At 31.1% G+C, this 20,454-nt stretch overlaps 5 protein-coding genes and 1 long non-coding RNA gene across 9 annotated transcripts; 2 read left to right on the top strand and 4 right to left on the bottom strand.

Annotated features, from left to right (window-relative positions):
* The first annotated feature begins 135 nt into the window (after window positions 1-135).
* Dcr-2 (Endoribonuclease Dcr-2) lies at window positions 136-7,945 on the top strand. The gene is made up of 27 exons (XM_076895532.1): window positions 136-171; window positions 312-473; window positions 560-734; window positions 851-1,090; window positions 1,169-1,454; window positions 1,534-1,610; window positions 1,685-1,788; window positions 1,898-2,033; window positions 2,107-2,237; window positions 2,325-2,565; window positions 2,708-2,962; window positions 3,058-3,321; window positions 3,412-3,588; window positions 3,667-3,871; window positions 3,991-4,309; window positions 4,376-4,728; window positions 4,851-4,993; window positions 5,089-5,196; window positions 5,279-5,578; window positions 5,754-5,969; window positions 6,041-6,241; window positions 6,461-6,542; window positions 6,633-6,853; window positions 6,947-7,118; window positions 7,192-7,267; window positions 7,337-7,723; window positions 7,811-7,945. The coding sequence occupies exons 1-26, from the start codon at window positions 155-157 to the stop codon at window positions 7,491-7,493; spliced, it is 4,818 nt and encodes a 1,605-aa protein (XP_076751647.1). The 5' UTR covers window positions 136-154; the 3' UTR covers window positions 7,494-7,723; window positions 7,811-7,945.
* Window positions 7,816-9,676, bottom strand: Mfap1 (Microfibril-associated protein 1). The gene is made up of 4 exons (XM_076895537.1): window positions 9,463-9,676; window positions 8,632-9,308; window positions 8,397-8,566; window positions 7,816-8,326 (listed from the first exon to the last, which is right to left on the bottom strand). The coding sequence occupies exons 1-4, from the start codon at window positions 9,557-9,559 to the stop codon at window positions 7,891-7,893; spliced, it is 1,380 nt and encodes a 459-aa protein (XP_076751652.1). The 5' UTR covers window positions 9,560-9,676; the 3' UTR covers window positions 7,816-7,890.
* Window positions 9,677-10,161: 485 nt separating this feature from the next.
* Fkbp39 (FK506-binding protein 39kD) lies at window positions 10,162-11,909 on the top strand. Its single transcript, XM_076895313.1, has 4 exons — window positions 10,162-10,364; window positions 10,540-10,629; window positions 10,779-11,667; window positions 11,738-11,909. The coding sequence occupies exons 1-4, from the start codon at window positions 10,355-10,357 to the stop codon at window positions 11,817-11,819; spliced, it is 1,071 nt and encodes a 356-aa protein (XP_076751428.1). The 5' UTR covers window positions 10,162-10,354; the 3' UTR covers window positions 11,820-11,909.
* Window positions 11,910-12,270: 361 nt separating this feature from the next.
* LOC143423672 (UPF0729 protein CG18508-like) lies at window positions 12,271-12,892 on the bottom strand. Its single transcript, XM_076895168.1, has 2 exons — window positions 12,713-12,892; window positions 12,271-12,598 (listed from the first exon to the last, which is right to left on the bottom strand). The coding sequence occupies exon 2, from the start codon at window positions 12,573-12,575 to the stop codon at window positions 12,369-12,371; it is 207 nt and encodes a 68-aa protein (XP_076751283.1). The 5' UTR covers window positions 12,576-12,598; window positions 12,713-12,892; the 3' UTR covers window positions 12,271-12,368.
* Window positions 12,893-13,119: 227 nt separating this feature from the next.
* Window positions 13,120-16,903, bottom strand: LOC143423593 (uncharacterized). 4 transcript variants are annotated; one of them, XM_076895032.1, is made up of 6 exons: window positions 16,782-16,903; window positions 15,723-15,924; window positions 15,111-15,269; window positions 14,676-15,022; window positions 13,863-14,605; window positions 13,120-13,660 (listed from the first exon to the last, which is right to left on the bottom strand). In XM_076895032.1, exons 2-6 carry the CDS (start codon window positions 15,800-15,802, stop codon window positions 13,382-13,384), a joined length of 1,608 nt encoding a protein of 535 aa, XP_076751147.1. In that variant the 5' UTR covers window positions 15,803-15,924; window positions 16,782-16,903; the 3' UTR covers window positions 13,120-13,381. The 4 variants fall into 4 exon arrangements, with proteins under 4 accessions (XP_076751147.1, XP_076751146.1, XP_076751148.1 ...); XM_076895031.1 differs by having other exon boundaries at window positions 13,120-13,663; XM_076895035.1 differs by having other exon boundaries at window positions 13,500-13,676.
* Window positions 16,795-20,420, bottom strand: LOC143423594 (uncharacterized). Its single transcript, XR_013101840.1, has 2 exons — window positions 20,139-20,420; window positions 16,795-16,903 (listed from the first exon to the last, which is right to left on the bottom strand). It is a non-coding gene; the product is annotated as an uncharacterized LOC143423594 (long non-coding RNA).
* Window positions 20,421-20,454: the final 34 nt, after the last annotated feature.

Below are 20,454 nucleotides of genomic sequence, written 5' to 3' on the forward strand. Positions count from 1 at the left end.
TGGAATGTTTGGTTTCATACGATTGTAATTTTCGATATCACCCGATCAATACTTCCTCTTTGCCTTGATAATACTATCAGGGAGTTCCCTCAGTTTTTACATTGCAAGAGTATTCTTCGTTATTCCCTTGAATTCTTATTACTTCTGGTAAGTTATGTTCACCTTAAATATGTAATTATCATTCTCAAATAATACATCAAAGAATTAACCATTTTTGGTAATGTAATATTTGAATTTAGTAGAAATAAAATATACATTAACTTTTTTTTTATATAATTTCATCTGTATAAACATTGTTACTTGTTATTTAGAACTATGGAAACTGATGCAGATGAATTTACACCGAGAGCTTATCAAATTGAATTATTTGAAATTGCTCTAAAAGAAAATGCTATCATTTATTTACCAACAGGTGCAGGAAAAACCTTTATTGCTGTTATGCTCATAAAATCATTGAGTGCAGATATAAGAAAGTAAGATGCATAAAAGTTTTATACTTCAGTAATATTATTGTAAATAAAATAATCATTTCTTTATTATACATCATTTTGGTATTTAGATGTAACAATGGTGGCAAACATACAGTATTTATTGTGAATACAGTTCCTTTAGTTGCACAGCAAAGTAAATATATTGCGAGATTAACTGATTTGTCCTGTGTAGGATTAAGTGGTGAACTGGGAATTGATTTTTGGAAAGATGAAGAATGGAATGCCCAATTAAATGAACATGAGGTATTAAATGGAATTGCATATCTTACAAATAGTATTTTTAACCAGTGTATAAAGTTGTCACAAATTATTACATAAACCACATTTAAATATTGTTAAGAATGCTAATAATATTACAGGTTTTTGTAATGACATCACAAATCTTAGTAAATGCACTTTGTCTTGGACATATGGTTTTAAATAAAATAAATCTGATCATATTTGATGAATGTCATAGAGCAGTGAATGATCATCCTATGAGACAAATCATGCGACATTTTGAAAATTATTCAAAGGAGGAACGACCAAAAGTTTTAGGACTCACTGCAACATTATTAAATTCCAATGTAAAGTTGGGGAAAATACAGTCAATTATCAAAGTAAATTTTATTCATATTATCATATTATTTCTGGCTATATAACATTTGAATTTACATAAAATTACAATTTTATTACAGTCTTTGGAAATTACACTTAATGCAAGAGTAATTACAACAAGTAGAGCACTTAACGATTATCATTCAACACCAAAAGAAGAAATCATTGAATTTAATGACTATATTATACCTAATGTTGGAAATGATATAAACAACATTATCAATGAAGTACAGACAATTTTAAACAGTATAATTTTAAATGAGAGTGTAAAATATATTGAATCAAGTCGTGAATTTAGGCCAGATTCTATCAATAAAAAACTAGCATCTATATTATGTGATGTTCAAGATCAGCTTCTGCAGTCAGGTACATTTATAAGATTAGATAGAATTATTTATAGAACATTAATTTATAGATAATTTAATCAGTGTTACTTTCCACATAGGGATATATGCAGCAAATAAATCAGTGTTACTCCATTTAATTCAATTAGAATGTATAAGAAAATATGCAATAAACACGGTACGTGATCACTAATGATTTAGATTTTTTGTTAAACGCTGTTATGCAATATATATAAATAATGTTATATTTAGGACAGTGCATATATTCTGGAAAATGTTATAACAGAACTATCTAAATGTAGAAGATTATTGGAAGATGAAATGAAAGACAATACAGAAATGGAAAAAATTTACAAGTGAGTTACTTATATTAATACATATTGTAAGTTATTAATTGTTTGTGTATTAATTTGTTAACAATAAAAATATTTTCATTAATTATGAAATGGTAATATAAAATTATAGATACTCGTCTGATCAAGTGAAAAAACTTTTCATAGTACTAAAAGACTTTTATAATAATAGCACAGATGAAAAATTCTGCTGTATTATTTTCGTACAACGCCGATTCACTGCAAAAGTATTGTATCAGATATTAAAGGTAAAATCAAATTAAGTAGCAAAGTTAATATACTATTATTTTGCTACTATTTTGTAATTATCTGTTATTTTAGGAGCTATCTATACATGATGAAGTATACAAATTTTTGCAACCAGATTTTTTGACTGGCTACTCAAATAATCCGTATAAAAATTCTAAGGAAGGAATGTGTATAGCAAAATGGAACAGTGAAACTTTACACAGGTATAATTTTAAATATTTCACATAATAGTAGTATTCCATGTATTATTTATTTAAGAAATGTACACAATCCTTCAAAAATCTTTTTAGATTTAGAAATGGTTTGTCAAATTGTGTTATCGCAACAGATGTTCTAGATGAAGGTGTAGACATACCCAAATGTACATTAGTTATAAGATACAATTTGGCAACAGATGTAAGAACATATATTCAGGCTAAAGGAAGAGCACGACATATGATTAGTAAATATGTGCTATTGGTACCAAAAAGCAATTCACTGTATATAAAACGATATCAAGATTTTCAAATAACAGAGCAATTCTTAAAAAAGGTATCATTTTTCTTATTCGTCTTTATTACTATATTTATATTTGTAATATTTTTGTATTCATAATAATGTTGAAAATATGTTTATTGTTGTTACTTTCCCCTTAAAAATTAATAGAGTTCATATTAATTTTTAAATTGACTAGACTTTACTGGGTAAATCTAATGACCATGATGTACCAGCAGAAGATGATATACGGAATGAATTATATCAACACAATATACCACCATATATTATCAATTGTAACGATGGACAGAAAACATATTTAACGGAATTGACAGCAATTTCCGTAATTAATAAGTATTGTTCATCCTTATTAAAATCGAAATTTATATATTTAACGCCTATTTGGGTATTACACAAAATTCCATTAAAGGCAACAAGTAACAAAGAATACAAGGTATTCAAAGTTAATCAAATTTTTTATTCATCTTATTTAATCATTTAATTATATTTTGACTTTTGTACAACATTTGTTTTGTTAAATATGTTTAGGTCTCTCTTAAATTACCAATTATATCCCCATTGAAAGATGTAATTTTTGGCGATGTTCAGCCTGCTATTATTCTTGCAAAAAGATCTGCTGCAATGAAAATGTGTATAGAATTACACAAAATTGGCGAACTAAATGATAAATTAATGCCAAATACAATTGGTTCACTCGGACAAAATATAAAGTATTTACTTCCAAATTGGATTGAGGAAGATAAATTGGATATAATTGGAACAACAAAAAATAAACGACAGCATCAGTTACAGGTAAAGTTAAATAAAAATGTATCACTTTATTGATCAGAATATAGGGGATATAGTTCTATTAAGAAACTACAATTTGAGCATTATCCACAGTTTCCATCAGCTTTATATGCTGCGTTCCCTCTTCCAGAAAATACAGTATATCTTCATGTTCTTGACATCAAACCTAAGTACCCTGTGCCACATGATGATAACCGACGTTTAGTATTTTATAATTTGTTACATAGTAATGCCAGTTTTGCTATACTTTCTTCAAAACAAATGCCAGAGGTTTAAATTAAAGTTTTTCTTTTTCGCAATGTTTTATAAAGAATATTTTTTTTTATATATTTCATATCTTTATTGTAGATACCATCTTTTCCACTTTTTATGAACGTTGGTGAATTAAATGTCAATGTTAAAGCAAATTATAGGAAAGTACCGTTATGCAAAGAAGATATTGGATTAATAAAAAATTTTCATACTTTGATATTTAGTGAAATTGTACCAATCATAAAACAGTTTATGGTATTTGATAATCACAATCTTGATAATTGTTTTTTAATTGCACCCAGTAAGTAAAATTTGTAATTAAAATGATAATCATATTTTTTGTTATAATTGTTTATGCATTTTCATCAGTATAAAAGGAGGTAAAATAAATTCAGTTGGTAAAAAATGATAATTTTTTAGTCAATGAAAAATGGGACATAAATTGGGAAGTGTTGAATAACCATATGTGTATTAAACGTATAACACCATCAATTCCTTTCCACTTTAAGACTACTGATTATGAACTAGCATTGGTTATACCCAATTACAGAGCAGCAGATACATACATTGTTACTCAAATCTGTGATGATATCACACCAAATTCATGTTTTCCAACTGAAAATTTCTATACATACGCTCATTATTATAAGGAAAAACATGGTTTAACAATAAACAATTTAAATCAACCAATGCTCGAAGTAAAAACGATATCAAGATCAATAGATTATACAATTCCCAGGTAATAAATAAATTTTCATGCATATTTTAAATAGAAATACATAAATGACTCAATTATTCTTCATAGACATATGCAGGGTGAATCAAAGAAGCGCAGATATGCAGATTTGCCAAAAAATTTGAAAGAGCATTTAGTTCCAGAATTATGCACTAGAATTGATTTTCCAGCTTTATATTGGTTGAAAGCAACAATATTGCCATCTCTTCTGCATAGAATTTTTCAACTATTAATTGCGGAAGATTTAAGATCCACTATTGCTTTTGAAACAAATCTAGGGTCAATAAGTATCAACAAGTTATCACCATTGGTAATACCTGAAGAAGAACGAGAGGAAACATTTGAACCTACATCAGAAGTTTCAGTGGAGAACATTGATAATCTACAGCCAGAACCAATTTTAAATGGACCAGAAGTAGATGGTGTATATTTTTTGTTTTAAATTGAATAAATTGAACATAGTTTGTTCATAGTTCGTACATAATTTAGTTAATTATTCTATACGTATATATCGTAAAATTTTAGTTTACCTATTTTTGTGCAGTATTAGATACAGAGGTATATCATTATCCATGGTCAAAGTACGATGAACCACCAAATTTGTTTAGAAATATTGAAGAGATTCAACTGATTCAAATTGAACATTATTGCCAATTTATGTCTGAAGCAGATTATTCCACTATTGAGGTAATATATGATATAAGTGGTATAAATGGTAATACCTTTGTGTGTGCATATCTTTTGATACATGAAAAAATGATGTTTATGGGTAACATTTGTAGAGAAACAACAAAACTTATTTCATAAACAAACCATCAATATCAGTACCTCCTTTGCAAACATTATTATTGGAAAATACGATTGGACCTAATCCTATTCAGATTATGTATGTAAGTATATCCTTTTAATTATTTTTCTTTAAAGCATGACCACATAACATAGAATATTACTTTATAAAAGCATATTTTATAGGCATTAACAACCAAATTAGGACAAGATGTGTTTAACTTAGAACGCCTTGAAACCTTAGGGGACTCTTATCTAAAATTTATTACATCTTTATTTTTATACAATAATTTCCCAAAATCTAGTGAGGGTGCTTTAACAATGTTAAAGGGGAAAATAATTGGGAATCGCCATCTTTACTATTGTGGAGTTAAGAAAAACATTCCTGGCCGTATGAAAGTTGAAAGTTTTGTACCATTAAGCAATTTCATTGCTCCAGCTTATTCAGTATTTAGACCTCTTCAAAGCCTACTATTGAATGCAGAGGTTTGTATTATTTTAATATGTCTAAAACTTAAGCAGTTTAATAAGAAACTTGTAATTAAATACATAATGTAATAGAATATAATGTAAATGTGTACTTGAGAACATTTTTTAAGATATTGATTGCTTCTATTCAAATAAACTGTTTGAACTCTTTAACTCTCTAATTCTGTATAAGGTATCTCCAAATGTTTTATTTGAAATTAAAATACCTCAAAGTGAACAATTTAGTGGATGCATAAGTGAAATAACAAAAGATTTAATGCAAGAAAAAGTACTGAATTGGGAAACAGCAGAGTCACAAACTGGAATGGAACATTATCTTGGAATGCAGACTGTTTCCGATAAAGCAGTAGCTGATTGTGTAGAAGCTTTGATTGGTGTATACCTTCAAGTAAGTATCAAAAAGTAATAATAATATATAAAAGTAATAATTTTTAGTGCATTGTATTTTTATTTTAATAGAGTATGGGTATTAAAGATACCATAGCTTTATTAAAATGGTTCCAAATTGTACCAAATGAAATTGATGCCAATTCAATATTATACGGTACTCCGGAAAACCCAATAATGCATGAAGGAGATGTAAACTACTTCATACCCTGGGCTTCCAATATAGAAACAAAGCTTGGTTATAAATTTAAAAACAGAGGATATTTGTTACAGGTAATATATATATATATATTTCGAAGATATCTGAGGTGCTAATAGTTACTGCCCCACTCTGTATATATAATACTATTTCGATATTTTAATAATATTAAAAAAGATATATATTTCTTTAAGAACTGTTACGATCTCTGCACTGTATTGTTTCGTTTAGTATATATAAATAGCACCTTAATTTAACTGGAATGTACAAATTTTATGAAATTATAATTTCAGGCTTTCACACATCCATCATTTACAGCGAATAACATGACTGAATGTTATCAGAGATTAGAATTTCTCGGAGATGCATTACTTGGTAACACAATATTTATTAATTTGAAAAAATTGTTTAAATTAAAAGTTATTTAAATTATCGTACGATCAACAAATTATTAATAAATTTTAGATTTTTTAATTACGTGTCACATTTACGAATATTGCGGAAATTTAAACCCTGGTGCTTTAACAGATTTAAGATCTGCCCTTGTTAATAATATTACCTTTGCATGCTTAACTGTAAGACACGGCTTACATACAGCGCTACTATCTTATGCTCCAGAATTAAACAACATTATAAATCGGTTTGTAAAATTTCAAGAAGATAGAAATCACGTTGTAGATGATGAGGTATTTGAAGTTAATTAAATGCATTAAATATTTACCAAATAATTGTAAAATGCATATTGCATATGTATACAATATAATCTATTCTTTTTATAGCTGTTATGGATTTTATTAGAAGAAGAGGAATGCAAAATGGCTGAACACGTAGATGTTCCTAAGGTTCTAGGAGATTTGTTTGAGTCCACAATAGGTGCAATATATTTAGATAGTAACAAAAATCTCTCATTGGTATGGGAAATAGTATATTCCATTATGCATCAAGAAATTGGTATGTAATTGAGAAATAATTTAATAGCGTAACTCTCGTTTATTTATGAATGGCATTATCGTATTTTGTTTAGACAAATTTAGTAAAAACATTCCAAAGCAACCAGTTCGTGTATTATTTGAAACTCAAGGTGCACGGCCTCATTTTTCGTAAGTATTATTGTTAATAAGTAATATTTCATTTTTGTTAAAATTATTTAGTTATGTCATTCTTTTCAGAGATGCAACAATTGTTGATAATACAAATATCGTTATGATGCCTTTGAAAGTGACTATTGATGGAAAAGTGAAACTTATTTATGGGTTTGGTGCAAATAAAAAACAAGCTAAGTGTGCTGCTGCAAAACAAGCTTTAAAAAATTTGTATAAAAATTAGATGAGAATTAAATTTATACATTAAGAATGAAGATATTTATATTGTATAAGTGATTCTGAATATTTATGAATTATATCACTTGTTATTATAATATAGTAATTGTTAATATAACATAAAGACAAAAATAGAATTTGTATATCTTATAAACAGCTCTCGGCAGTTTTTTTATGACCCAAATTTACTCTAATTATCTATCGTAATTTATATTACAATGAATATTTTTGTTTATTGTATGTCTACAATTACATTGGTACTCAAGCGAAGTTAAATTATTAAATGTAAATCTATCAAAATCACTAATGGATGTTGATAACCAGAAGTAGATATTTGTGTTGCCTACCACTGATATTTCAGATGTTATCATTTCGTTAATACAAACACTTTTGACATACTCCAATTAGTTTTCACTTTTTCGTTTCTTTAACGATGGCCGATCAAATATTTGTTTCATACCTGCAGCTTGATTATTATGGAATTTTAAATTTTGCGCTGTTTCTGAGATCCAAGGTGAATCAAATTGAGTAGTGTCCTGATCAACTAAGTGAGTATATTTAGTTCTACCGCTACGTCCAAAATTTTTTACTTGCATAACTTTCGGTAAAATAGTTTTATCAAAATGATCTTCCAATGTTGCACCAGAGAAATCCCGTTTAAATATATTATCCTCTCTGTCCAGATAAAAGGCTCCACGATGATAATATTTTTGTAAAAATTTGTACTTTCCTTTGGCTGCTTTGTTTGTAATGACTTTTGGATTTAATCGCGCTTCTTGCCTTCGTTCTTCTTCCGTCATGTTACGTAAACGTTCAACTTCAAGTCGTTCTTTCTCGAGCCTAAACATGTAAAATTATTTATGAAATGATATATTAAATATGACTATTCTTATGGATAATCAATACGTACTGTTCTCTTTCCTCGCGATCACGTTTGATCCTTTTCAATTCTCGCAATTTCCAAGCTTCATACTCAACTTCATCATTTTCGTCATCTGTACAAACGTCTTCAAGTTTTCCTTCGTGTTCACTAGCAGTTTTACCAACTTGTGATTCTTTTCTAATCGCTTCTTCTACCATCTGTGCGATAAATAATTTTAGAGCAGAAAAATAATCTATTTTCTTATTTTTACAATTAAATTTACCCGTAAAGTTTGTCGTTTCCGTTCTTCAGCCATTTTTTTGGCTTCAATTTCTGCTTGCTTTTGCTTCATAGCTTCTTTCTCTTTTTCCATTACTGTGATCCTATCTTTTTTACGTACGAAAACTGGCTTCAATCTTGGACCAGTTTCTTCTTCCGAATCTGTATATTCTTCATATTCTGAGCTTTCTTCTGAAGTATCAGGAGACCTTTCATCTTCTTCTCCATGGATTAATTCCTCTTCATTTCCTTTTTTAGATAAAACCCGTTGTTTTAGTGCTTCTCGTCTTCTTTCAATTTCAGAATCTGACAATTCTTCATCTTCTGAAGAGTCTGAACTTTCTAATTTAATTCTTTCTCGAGTTCTTTCTGGTTCGATTTCAATTAACTCTGGCTCGTGTACATGCCTATGCCTTTCCGTTCGAATTTCTGTCGTAGATTCTTTTTGTTTCTGTAAACGTGTTAATCTTCTTATACGTGGATCATCTTCGTCGCACACCTTAATTTGTGACTGTATAGGAGTATCTGTAGAAACTTCATTTTCTTCATAAGTTTTATGAACACGTCTTTCCAAGAAATCCTCATCTTCAGACTCTTCTTCTGAACTAGCTGCTGGTGCATAATCAGGACGTTTACCAGAGACGTAACGATGTACTTTCACTTTTTTCATAGAAAGTTCACCTACAAATTTCAATTTCAAATGTGTTATTCATGGATTAATTGAATGCAATCAATCTTACTTATTTTGTTACTACTTTTTTTAAATAAACAATAACTAATCGAAACTAGATAATTTATGTTAAACGTTACAGTGTTACAATGTTAATTTATTAACCTTTATCATTTTTAACAGGTACGGCACCAGCTGTACTCTGAATTCCCATAGGTGCAGGTGCCAATGAATTATTTGTAACAAAATAATCCATCATCATTTTGAAATGTTAGGATATAAAAATAATAGAGTATCATCAAAATACAACAAAAAATTTGATTAATTATTCGATGCTTTCTACCAACAATAGCTAAATATCTTATATACTGTCTTACACTAAAAAGTCTATACATATGACGTAAATCATGGATAAGTAATAATACTTAGATACACCATTAACCAGTTTCTGTTCCTACACATAGGGAGCCACCTGCACAGCAATCTATGAACTAATATTACTAGTGAAGTGGGCAAAACGAAATACTATTTTATTAAATTATTAAGCATTTACAAGTGTATTTCTTTATGATAACTGTTAACTAATTTTTACTGATAAAATCAGTCATGTCTAGGAAAGGTATCCTCTTAAACAGAACCATAAATTTCAGTAGGACGTAATATAAAATAAAACGAAATTTAATTTATTTAAAATTTAATTTTATAATATTATCACTAAAAAATGACCCGTTTGATGACTATACAATATCAGGAATAAAAAGGAGCATTCCAAAATTCATTCAATATTGGCTACTGTCATTGAAAGATAGTGCTGATTCTATGAAAAATTAATTCATGATAGACTCACTGACTTTTAAGTAACGGCGCTGTGTAAGGACTGGGTCGTTCATTGCGAGTTGGCGCGAGGTTGCAAGGAGTACCTGATATTTGTAATTCACTGTACAAAGCTTCGTGTATAAATATATATATATATATACATACATATTATTATTTTATTTAGCTTAATTATTAATATCTCGTTTTAATTGTACGAAAGTTAAACAATCATATAGCCAAAATGTTTTGGGGTAAGTGAAATCAATATAAATTAGATTATGAATGACGGTTTCCAAAATTTGCCGGTAAAGACTGTTTTAAAATGGCGTCACCATGTGCTTGCAAAAAACGATTTTTCTCTTTCAAAATAGTATTTTATTGAAATAAAATGTAATAAATTAATGATCATGTAACCTTTTTTTTTAGGTTTAATATTGGAACCAAATAAGCGGTATACACAGACTGTTGAAAAATCATTCCACGTGTCAATGGCGAGTTTAAATCTTTCAGCAGCCGGTAAATTATAATTTTTTATTTCTTTCGCGTTCAAAAATGTATATGATAAAATAGCATTTATTAGTCCTGACTAACGTTAAGTAAAAGTTTGTTAAATAAAAACGATTGTTAATTTCCGATAAATCATTTTAGTCTGTCATTTATTACAGATGATAATATTGTACAAGTAATGTTATACTACGAAGATAGCAGTTACCTATTATGCAATTTAAAAAAGAATTCGACATGGCAAGTACCGCTTGATTTAAATTTCCAAGAGGGAACAACGATAGCATTTATCTGTCATGGCCATGGTCAGGTACATTTAACTGGTTATTTAATACCGGATGAAGATTTGGGTTTGGATGAGTTAGAAGAAGAAGAGGAAGAGGAGGAGGAAGACGAAGAGGCACCACAATTGGTTAATAAACAATCGAAGAGAAAAGCTGTGGATTCTCCAAAACGTGAAAAGAATGTTAAGCGCCCTAACCAAGAGATTGAAGCAGAATCATCAGACGAAGAAGTTGAACTAGATGGCATGAAGGAAGAAAATGATTCTGATGATTCTGAGGAAGAAGATGAAGAGTCGTTGTTGAATGAAGAAGAGGATAGCGAAGAAGATGCAGATGCTGAAGAGGAAGAAATTGAAGAAAAAAAGCTGAAGCCTCAACAGAAAGATAAAAAGAATAAGCAGCAACAAAAGAAAAAAGAAGATAAGAAAAAATTAGTAAATGGGAAAGAAACAAAACAAAAAAAGAGCAAAGGGGAACAACAAAATGAACAGAATAGTCAAACCGATCAAAAAAAGAAAGTAGTAGAAGGTGGAGTGCAAATAGAAGAATTAAAAGTAGGGAATGGACCATTTGCAAAAAGTGGAAAATTTGTATCTGTCTATTATGTGGGCCGTTTGAAAAATGGAAAGAAATTTGATTCTACAACACAAGGAGAAGGATTTAAATTTAGACTTGGGAAAGGTGAAGTAATCAAAGGATGGGATGCTGGTATTGTTGGAATGAAAGTTGGAGGGAAACGACGTATCACAATACCTCCTGCTATGGCGTATGTATATTATTCTTCTTTTGCAAATTAAGCATTTTTTAACATATTAATAAATGTATAATTTCTATAGATATGGAGCAAAAGGTTCACCACCAGTTATTCCTGGCAATAGCACATTAATATTTGAAGTGGAACTTAAAAATGTACATTAAACTTTTGTGAACATTTTATTGACTCTTAAGTATTTGTTAAGTAATGTATAATGTATTTTAAACTAATAAACATAACATCCTTTTTTATTACCTACTAAAACAAATTTTCTTCAACAATACAAATTTTCTTTAACTATTCAGAATGTACAAGTAATTGCAGTATAAAGAGGAATTATATGCATTTATATACTATCTTCTTCATTCTATTGACACTATGTATTACAAGCTATTAACATACAATAATAACAAATAATTTGTAGATGATACATGATAATGTATAATAATCATTAAAAAGGTTTTAGTAAAGGAAATATTTACAAAAGATTGTATGATTAACACTATTATATGTGGTAAATATTCAAAATAATTATTTTATTAGATAAATTTCATTTTAGAACCTTACTGGCCATTACCATAAGTCAAGATTTCTTTATGTATTATAGTTAAATTTGGATAAGTTTTATAAAATTTTTTTGCTTCAATGGCTATTAAATTTTGGATTTAAAAGATGTACTAATACATCATTAGCTAGCAAAGTGTTAATATATCTTAATCCATTTTTTTATTCTCTTCATTTTTGGTCCATGAAAGCGTACAAATTCCATTTTTGCATTCTTTTACTAGTTGTGGTACTTCATCGTTTGTTGTTTTTTTCTTTTCATTTCTAAATTGCCACCATTTTATAAATAATGGTTGTATAAAGAATCTCCATATAACGAGAAATATTGGTATAGCTATGCATGGTACACATACCATTGTAAGCTAATTTAAAATATAATCTGGAAAGGTAGAGTACAAGTATATATCAATTCAAATTTATGTATTTGTCAAAATGACTGGGTAAATAAATGATTGAGAAGATGATGTAGAAATATAGAGTATAATAATATAACCTCTATACTTAAGTCCAGATGTATGGAAGTACAAGTATTTAATCTTCAGCTTTGTAACAATTTTATGTATGGTCCTTTAAATATGCACAAAAAATCGATTAAAGCCGATATTCGTATTAGAACTAAAATTTTAGAACTATCGTCTCTCACTACGTTCTTTTAGCTTATCAAATGCTATGTTCGTGACATTACTGTTATCCAGTGGCGACTCATAGATAAATTAGTGGGGGTGCTGCTCCAGAAAATTTCTAGGCTTTGCTTTAAAATTGTGTGAAAGGAAATAAATCATGTATAAAAAGAAAATTTATTCAAAAACTTGATAAAATCCTATTTTTTTTACGCGTTTAGATTTTTAAGCACAATACACGTGGAGTAAAAAAAGAACTACCTTCCATCAGCACGTCAGGATTGGCACTGCGGGAGTTATTGTTCGATATCATTTTATTTGGGTATACATTGCGTATTAATATTCATACATAAGAACATGGTCACAGCCACATATTACTAACAGGATTTAAATCCTGTTAATTTTACTTAGCGATATAAGGTACTAAGAAATATATATATATATAAATATATATATATATGTAAAGTGTCAGTCAGTATTTTTACTATTATAGTTATTTAGGAGAATATTTCGATTAGATAATTATAAATTCTTAAATTGTATTACATGCTTCCAAATATTTTGCGACCCCTCGTTACGGTTAATGAGACAATGACAACACTTAAAACGAAGAAGACTAGTCCGAAGAAGGCAGTTAGAGTTCTGCACCATTGCCGTTTCCGTTTTGCTTTAGCGATTGTACGACCCAAGCGTTCTGCTCGTGAAACGTCTAGCGTAAAATCTAAGTCTCCAGCGAATCCTCGCATACGGTAATCCCAGTTATTTTTCCCGGCTGAGAAGATTATACTCTTCTTGAACGAATCACCGTCATTGCACTCCAACTGCTGAAACATCAGTCTTGATACGTTGGTTACATTGACATTGTGAATACTGCTGTTCGCACTTAACGATTTATACATATGTATGGAAAATAATATGTGTAATATACATATATATACGGAAGTAAATGCATATTAACTAAAGTAAATGTATATTAGGTAAAAAATTAAAGAATCTGGCATGAACTACGTTTTACAGACTTACCATAGTATATTCTGGTTCGTTAGGAATAATTTTATTCCGATTCTGCATGGTCTCCTCATTTGTGTTAGCCATTTCTTTCGTGTCACTTTTAATACGATGAGTCGCGTACATATTTTGCATTTTCTTATCATGAGAATTCACACGATTCGAACATTTGCAAACGTACGACTCGGTGACAGTTTTATCGTTCTGTAATGTTGATTCTGAATTCCTTCCTTGACAATGATTGTCTACCAGAAGTACAACAGGCGAATTTTCTTTTTTCCCTCTTTTTTCATCACTTGTCTCGGTTTGTCCATCATTTTTCGAGGGCCACAGAAATTTTTTAGTATATTCACAGGTACACAAACAAGTGTACCATGGATTGTGCAGATAAAATTGTCGTGTATTGTTATAAAGCTTCGAGTTTACCGGATTAATTTTTGACGATGAATTTTTGTTGCAATTTAACAGACAAGAGTTTTTATCGTTTAAGAACGATCGCTTGCTTGACAAAAATGAATTATGGTAAACGTACTCGTAAAGACCTCCTTTTAAGCCAATCCCTTGGGCAACCTTGTGCGAAATATTGTGTAAGATTTCTTCGGGTGTCATAACGTTTTTGCCTTCTATCACAGAATTCAGTGTACGAGATAATTCAATTAAGACATCATGTGCTGATGTGCCTGTTACAGATTTTTCATAATCCCAATCGCAGTACGAATAGGTATACGCGCAACCGCATCCGCAACACGCATACAAAGCTATTACAAATCACAATACAGATATATTTTAGTATTTTTGCTTTTGGCATGTACAAATATTAATACTTACTATCGTATTCCGGATTTTCGTCGTTGTGATAAAGTTCGCGTGAACCTGGTAATGCAGTAGGCCATATAGGTCGTGGGATTGCCTCGCTCTCGTGTATCACAGCGAGACCTCCGCTGAATTGATCCTTCATTGTTAAAGGTACACCTCGAAAAAAACTCTGACCGGGGACTGCTGACGCATAACAAGAATACGAACCAGCCGACAGTGGAGGAGAATAGCTGGAGTAACCAGAACTGGTCGAGGTGCGGTAACATCTTCTTGGATTATTTCGCGTTGTAGTCGTTGTTGCCGTTGACGAGCCAGCTACGAATCTTGATACATCAGCCTCCAAGGAGTCAGCTTCTATCCTAAAGATAATTAATCATACTTAAATATAATTTAAAGATATGTTAGAATTTATATAATTATTTCGGATGACCATCAACTATTACTTACCATTCTATATCGTGTAAATCGATACGCGGGACAGCATATAGATTATCAGCATTGTAAGCATATCGGTCATTCGGCAGTTGTGAAGATAACTTGGTAATCTCACTGTCTGGATTAGGATGATTCCCATCTGAAACTGCCAAGGCCGTTGCGACTGCGGCACTGGAACAAAATTTCCCGCGTTCCAGCATCACCTGTTACAGTCCAACAGTACGGTCTATGATAAATTCCCAACGTATAAAGTCTCAAAGCACCGTATCGCGTTTTTACGCGTCTGTCCAACACCACTAGAGTAAATCTATTTTATACGTTACAATGTTCATCGCTTGTGACTGGATTCAAGATTGTGTATAATTGATAGCTAATTTCGATTCGCGTTGATGTTTATTTAAGCGATAACACTAAATGTTTGCCCGTTCATCTTGAAGGCAAAAGTACACATTGAACGGAACGGTTGACTGAACAAAATTAAAAGCAAAATGAATGGCGTATAAATTACCAATTTCAATTTGTTAGTAACACATTGGCGATCGTGAATTAGACAAGTAATTTTTGAACATTAAATTATTGCATGTTAGTTGGGTATTAATTGCATTCGAATTTATATACTCGTACCCCGATGGTTCGAAATTGATGATGCTATTACTGCATGGGTTAGATGCAGGTTCGTCTAGAGCTAATAACCACCGCTGCATACTCTTTTAAAATCATCGATCGCGGGCTAAAAGCCGCGCACTTTTGTTTTCAAGCTCCTTGATTCTCATTAACATTTCGTCACGTTTTGGTGTCTTCCTGATGGCGTGATGGCGTGTTGTTGCTGTAAAATACAATATTAGCCTTAGTGTGTACAGTGACAATATAAATGTAACAGAGTTATTTTAACATAATTAAAAATAATTTATATATATATATAAAAGTTGTTACATTGGGAAGAAGTTTTCTAAAATTTACAAAACTGCTTTACGAGTTTACTTTATCTCTCATGTTGTGTATTATAAATTCTTTGTATTAATTAGTTATGTACACGTGATTTTAATTTCTCATAGAATTTTTAGATACACAATTATCTGATTTATTCGATAGAAACGTTTTGCTAGACATCTATTGGACGTGCCGTTTAGTATTGATGCGGTGGATGATCCAAGGATTCAAGGTCGCTTTCACATTCGTCATGTTCACGTAAGAAATTGGACAATATGAAACAAGTATTACGTTATTTAGGACATTCCTTGCCGATTGGCGAAAACATGGGATAATAATATATACTTTTATAGCAATTGGGGAGGAAGGAGTTCGCCTAAAAGAATCAGTTATTGTTATTCCGAGCAACAATTTTTCGAAGGTTGATTTTGTCACCGCACAATCGATACTTTCTTGCTTTAAGTGCAAAACAGAGAAGGACTATTATATAAAAACTAGACACTTTCCTTAAATGGCATAATAGATGGTACAAAATGATCAACCAGTTTTTCTTAAAACGACATAGAGACATAGACCAAAACTTATTTGCGTTTTATGTTAAAAATGTTTGAACATAACAGACAGAAAATTAAAACGACACGAGGATTTATCAGTACAACACGATGCATGGAAAGTTAAATTTCCTGCTATATAAGTTAATCCAGAACACACAAATGTATACGTAAGTATAAAAATTGTAGGTACTCCAATTACCTAGTACCATGGATCAACGTACACGCCGTAGCGCCCAGCACTCCACATTCCGCCACTTCCAGTTGGCCACTTTCACGTCGCGATAGCCCGCTCCTCGATGTTCATGTATTACACAGTGCACCCTGGAATGTCGATTGACGTTACAAAAGTCCTGTGCATGGAAAAGAATGCGACTCCAGCCAGAAGCTCGATATTACACAGATATGTTATGTAATCGAAGAATTTCTGTATCGAACTAGTAAACAATAAGTTCTTAAGTACAGAGTAATTTGCGTATCAGAAGAGGAGCAAGAAGAACAATAATCAATCGAGCAATCCAATCGAATTTGTAGTTTAAAGAAAGAAAGAAATCTCTCTGAATTTGATGATAATTTAATATTTCATTTCACTTGTAGAAGAAACAATTTTTAATTCTTCCACAATTTGCATCCTTTGTTTTTTTTATTGGTTTTTGTTTTTCTCGCGATTCTATGATCAGTTTTGGTAAATCAGCACGCATGATTTATGTGCAATTCATTTGTCGTTAAAAAAGTATGCGTGGCGCGTATGTAGCAACTTATTTTATAATAGGAAGCTCGTATGGTACCAGTGGTCCACAAAACGAAGTCGCAAAAAATATTTAACTCACGAACTTTCACTCGCATTCATTCAGGACTGCCCCGTGAAAACGTACTGCCCCGTACTCCGAAAATAAATACTCGACCCGCTACTATATACCGTTATATTACTTTGCCATACTCTGAAAGGAGCGAACTTGTCCCATTAGTTAACTAACAGAGATTAAAAAAAGGAACGATTCTCGTGTCCACTTTCACGTGATCGAAAGTGTCTACACGTAATTTCTAATCAGATAAATCTTTCTTTTTCCTCCTTCTGTTTGCCTATTTCATAAATTAACTATATTTTGCAGTGTCTCCGGCGATTCATTTACGAACTAAGATCACAGATAGTTAGATAAGTTATGATAATAATATAAATTTGCACGTAGCAAAAGATTTCCATCGTGCTGCTCTATAATTTGATGTAACGAAATATTTCAACACACCAGCAGACGTGTTACTCTTTATTCGTAAAACCTGAACACCTGCGAAAAGTGACAAACATTCATGAAATCGGTACTTGACAATTAATGGAAAGTTTTACTAAAAATGACATAAGACCTTTGCGTGGAGTTGTACGATGAACGTGATTAATTAAATATGTTTCACCAACAAGTAGATTCGTTACTTTTTATTTGAGAAACTTGAAGGCCTTTAATGGAAAAGAGGCACGTACTATTAAAGCCAGTGATTGACAATCGTTAGAAAGCCTGGTTAACGATGACATAATATCGTTCCCTGGAAATGTACAGTAAAGTTAATTAATTAGGTATATTTTTACGTATACATAAATTAATTACTTGTTATTTGAAAAGAGAACATGGCAAATATAACCAAAATTAATAACTGACAATTGATAAAAAATCTATCAATAACAATGTAGTATCAATCAGCAGAAATACACGACGAAATTAATTTTTGTAATAGTCAATATGGGGGATACAGATTCACACAAAATCGCTAATCATTTTCTTGCGGTGGTATAAGAAAGGTAAAACAGCCTCGGGTAAAGCACACAACTTTCATATATGTAGATTCATGTGATCCGTTCACTGAACGGATATACATATACACGAACTTCGCGTCGGAATTGATTAAATGTCCACAGGGCAAAATGTGGCTTTTCTTTTCGCCGGAGAAAGTACATACAAAAATAACAATTGCTTCGCGGCAGTTAACTTGCCTGTATATCCAAGGTACCAGCCTGAAGATTACGTCAGTTTAGCTGGTCTATACCGTGTGCGTACTTCGATAGCCATCGTACGATTCATTAACAACTATAAGTCTTCAAAGTAATAATTGACATTTAAATCATTTTCCTTTGAAAATCTAAAGGTATTACTTTACATTTTCAACGATTACCTGTTTTAATAACTGTACGTAGCGGTTTAACAAACCCAACCCCAGAGTTGAAACTTAAATTTTACATCTGCTTCTTAATTGCCGTGCGAATTATCTGCAATCATTTCATAAAAATTACTATATCGAAATCAAACACTTTTTACTTCGATTTAATCCAACAGATCGGCTAGAATATTGATAAATATACCTTCAGAGTATCGTTAAAAAAAATGTTACAAATTTCAATTAAATTCCGATAATGCTACAGATTGCAGTACAGTTTAAGTTTTTGATCATATTTACAAAAAAAGAGTAAATTCAAAGGATCGAGTTAAGTTATGAAAGAATAATGATCGGACGATCATGAAAACGAACGAGCAAAATTTCTCCGGAGAACGATATCGGTGGTTGAGAAAGATCGACTGAGGATAGCAGACCCTGACTTTTCGACCCACGGCACGATGTCTCGGAGACCATTGATCGTCTTATATTCTTATAGTCTCGTCCTTCGGTTCTAACATATGGCCATTCTGTTGAGACTCACTTTGTTTCGCAACCCTTTTCACCGCAGGATGTAATATATTCGCAAAATACATGCTTTGACAAATTTTTCTCACGTTTATATTTAAATTATTAAATCCATATTTTGTATCTTATTTTATTTACGGTTTAATACACAACTATAAATACGATAGTCTAAATGATCTTTTCGTGTAAAGTTTATCAACCGGTGAAACGCTTGTGAAGTAAGCAATTATTTATAAATTAATTTAGTATTCAACCAATTAAGCAATGGACATTAAAAAAGAAAGAGTTATGAATGTCATTGTTGAAACGTAAAGATGTCAAAACAATGTATATCTAAACAGCGTCGCAATAATAAAAGTGCAGGTGTTCTGACAGGTAGACACGATTTGTCATTAAAACGTAGCAATATATAGCGTATAAATATGTGTTGATTCATGCGCTCCAAGATTTAATTGAATAATTTGTATGAATATTTGACGAAAGGTCATCGTCTACATATTAATGACTAATTTCAAAAATATATGCATATCAGGAATCACAATATATATATAAATTGTTCCTGAAAGACAGTATCTCACGACTCAACAGTAAAGTTCACTGAAAAAGAAAGTTATACAAGCAATTAAACCTTCATTTTTTACTATTCTTGCATGCTGAATCAAACATAATATTTCATAATTATGTGGAAATCTAAAACTTGACGCCACTTGCTATTTCAAGAGGGTAAAACGGGGAAAATGAAAAATGTCGATCAAAGCATTTGCGAGGAAATGACTGACTGTACAATTAAAGTTCAATATCTTGACCAAGGGTGGAATTAAATTAAAATGAGAATTGAATTAAAAATTAGGAATTGCTTTATAAAAAATTCGCGCATGCTCTTAAATACCTGTGTGTTTTGTTTCTACTGTCCCCTTGCGTTGATGAACTTTTGTGCGCGGAGGATGCTGGGCGCTCGGAAGACGAAACTTTCACGCGCGTGCCAGCGCGATTTTTACACTCACGATGATACATTCACGAACGCCCAAAGGAAACTGAAAGTTCCATTTCTTCGTCTCGTAAGTCCCACCAATTTGAGAGCTCTGGTCTCCCTCTCCTCTTCGTGTTGTTACGTTCACGCAACTGTTACAAAAACTTTTCGTACGGTTAAATCTCTTATTTTCAAAATTAATTAAAGAGATTTTCGTACTTGAGCAATATTTAGT

The sequence above is a fragment of the Xylocopa sonorina genome, chromosome 5 (genome assembly GCF_050948175.1).
Source record: "Xylocopa sonorina isolate GNS202 chromosome 5, iyXylSono1_principal, whole genome shotgun sequence".
Taxonomy (NCBI): domain Eukaryota; kingdom Metazoa; phylum Arthropoda; class Insecta; order Hymenoptera; family Apidae; genus Xylocopa; species Xylocopa sonorina.

Bases quoted from the DNA above. Each gene is read 5' to 3' on its own strand.
- Dcr-2 (XM_076895532.1), top strand. The intron at 1,611-1,684 runs GTACGTGATCAC...TGTTATATTTAG, and splicing joins GAAAATATGCAATAAACACG to GACAGTGCATATATTCTGGA. The intron at 5,197-5,278 runs GTAAGTATATCC...CATATTTTATAG, and splicing joins ATCCTATTCAGATTATGTAT to GCATTAACAACCAAATTAGG.
- Mfap1 (XM_076895537.1), bottom strand. From the start codon at position 9,559: ATGATGATGGATTATTTTGTTACAAATAATTCATTGGCACCTGCACCT. The intron at 8,567-8,631 runs GTAAATTTAATT...TTTATCGCACAG, and splicing joins GGAAACGACAAACTTTACGG to ATGGTAGAAGAAGCGATTAG. The intron at 8,327-8,396 runs GTACGTATTGAT...TTACATGTTTAG, and splicing joins GATCGCGAGGAAAGAGAACA to GCTCGAGAAAGAACGACTTG.
- Fkbp39 (XM_076895313.1), top strand. The intron at 10,630-10,778 runs GTAAATTATAAT...CATTTATTACAG, and splicing joins TTTAAATCTTTCAGCAGCCG to ATGATAATATTGTACAAGTA. The intron at 11,668-11,737 runs GTATGTATATTA...TAATTTCTATAG, and splicing joins ACAATACCTCCTGCTATGGC to ATATGGAGCAAAAGGTTCAC.
- LOC143423672 (XM_076895168.1), bottom strand. From the start codon at position 12,575: ATGGTATGTGTACCATGCATAGCTATACCAATATTTCTCGTTATATGG.
- LOC143423593 (XM_076895031.1), bottom strand. From the start codon at position 15,802: ATGCAGCGGTGGTTATTAGCTCTAGACGAACCTGCATCTAACCCATGC. The intron at 15,270-15,722 runs GTACGAGTATAT...ATTTTGTTCCAG, and splicing joins ATCAATTTCGAACCATCGGG to TGCCGCAGTCGCAACGGCCT. The intron at 15,023-15,110 runs GTAAGTAATAGT...AATTATCTTTAG, and splicing joins GATTTACACGATATAGAATG to GATAGAAGCTGACTCCTTGG.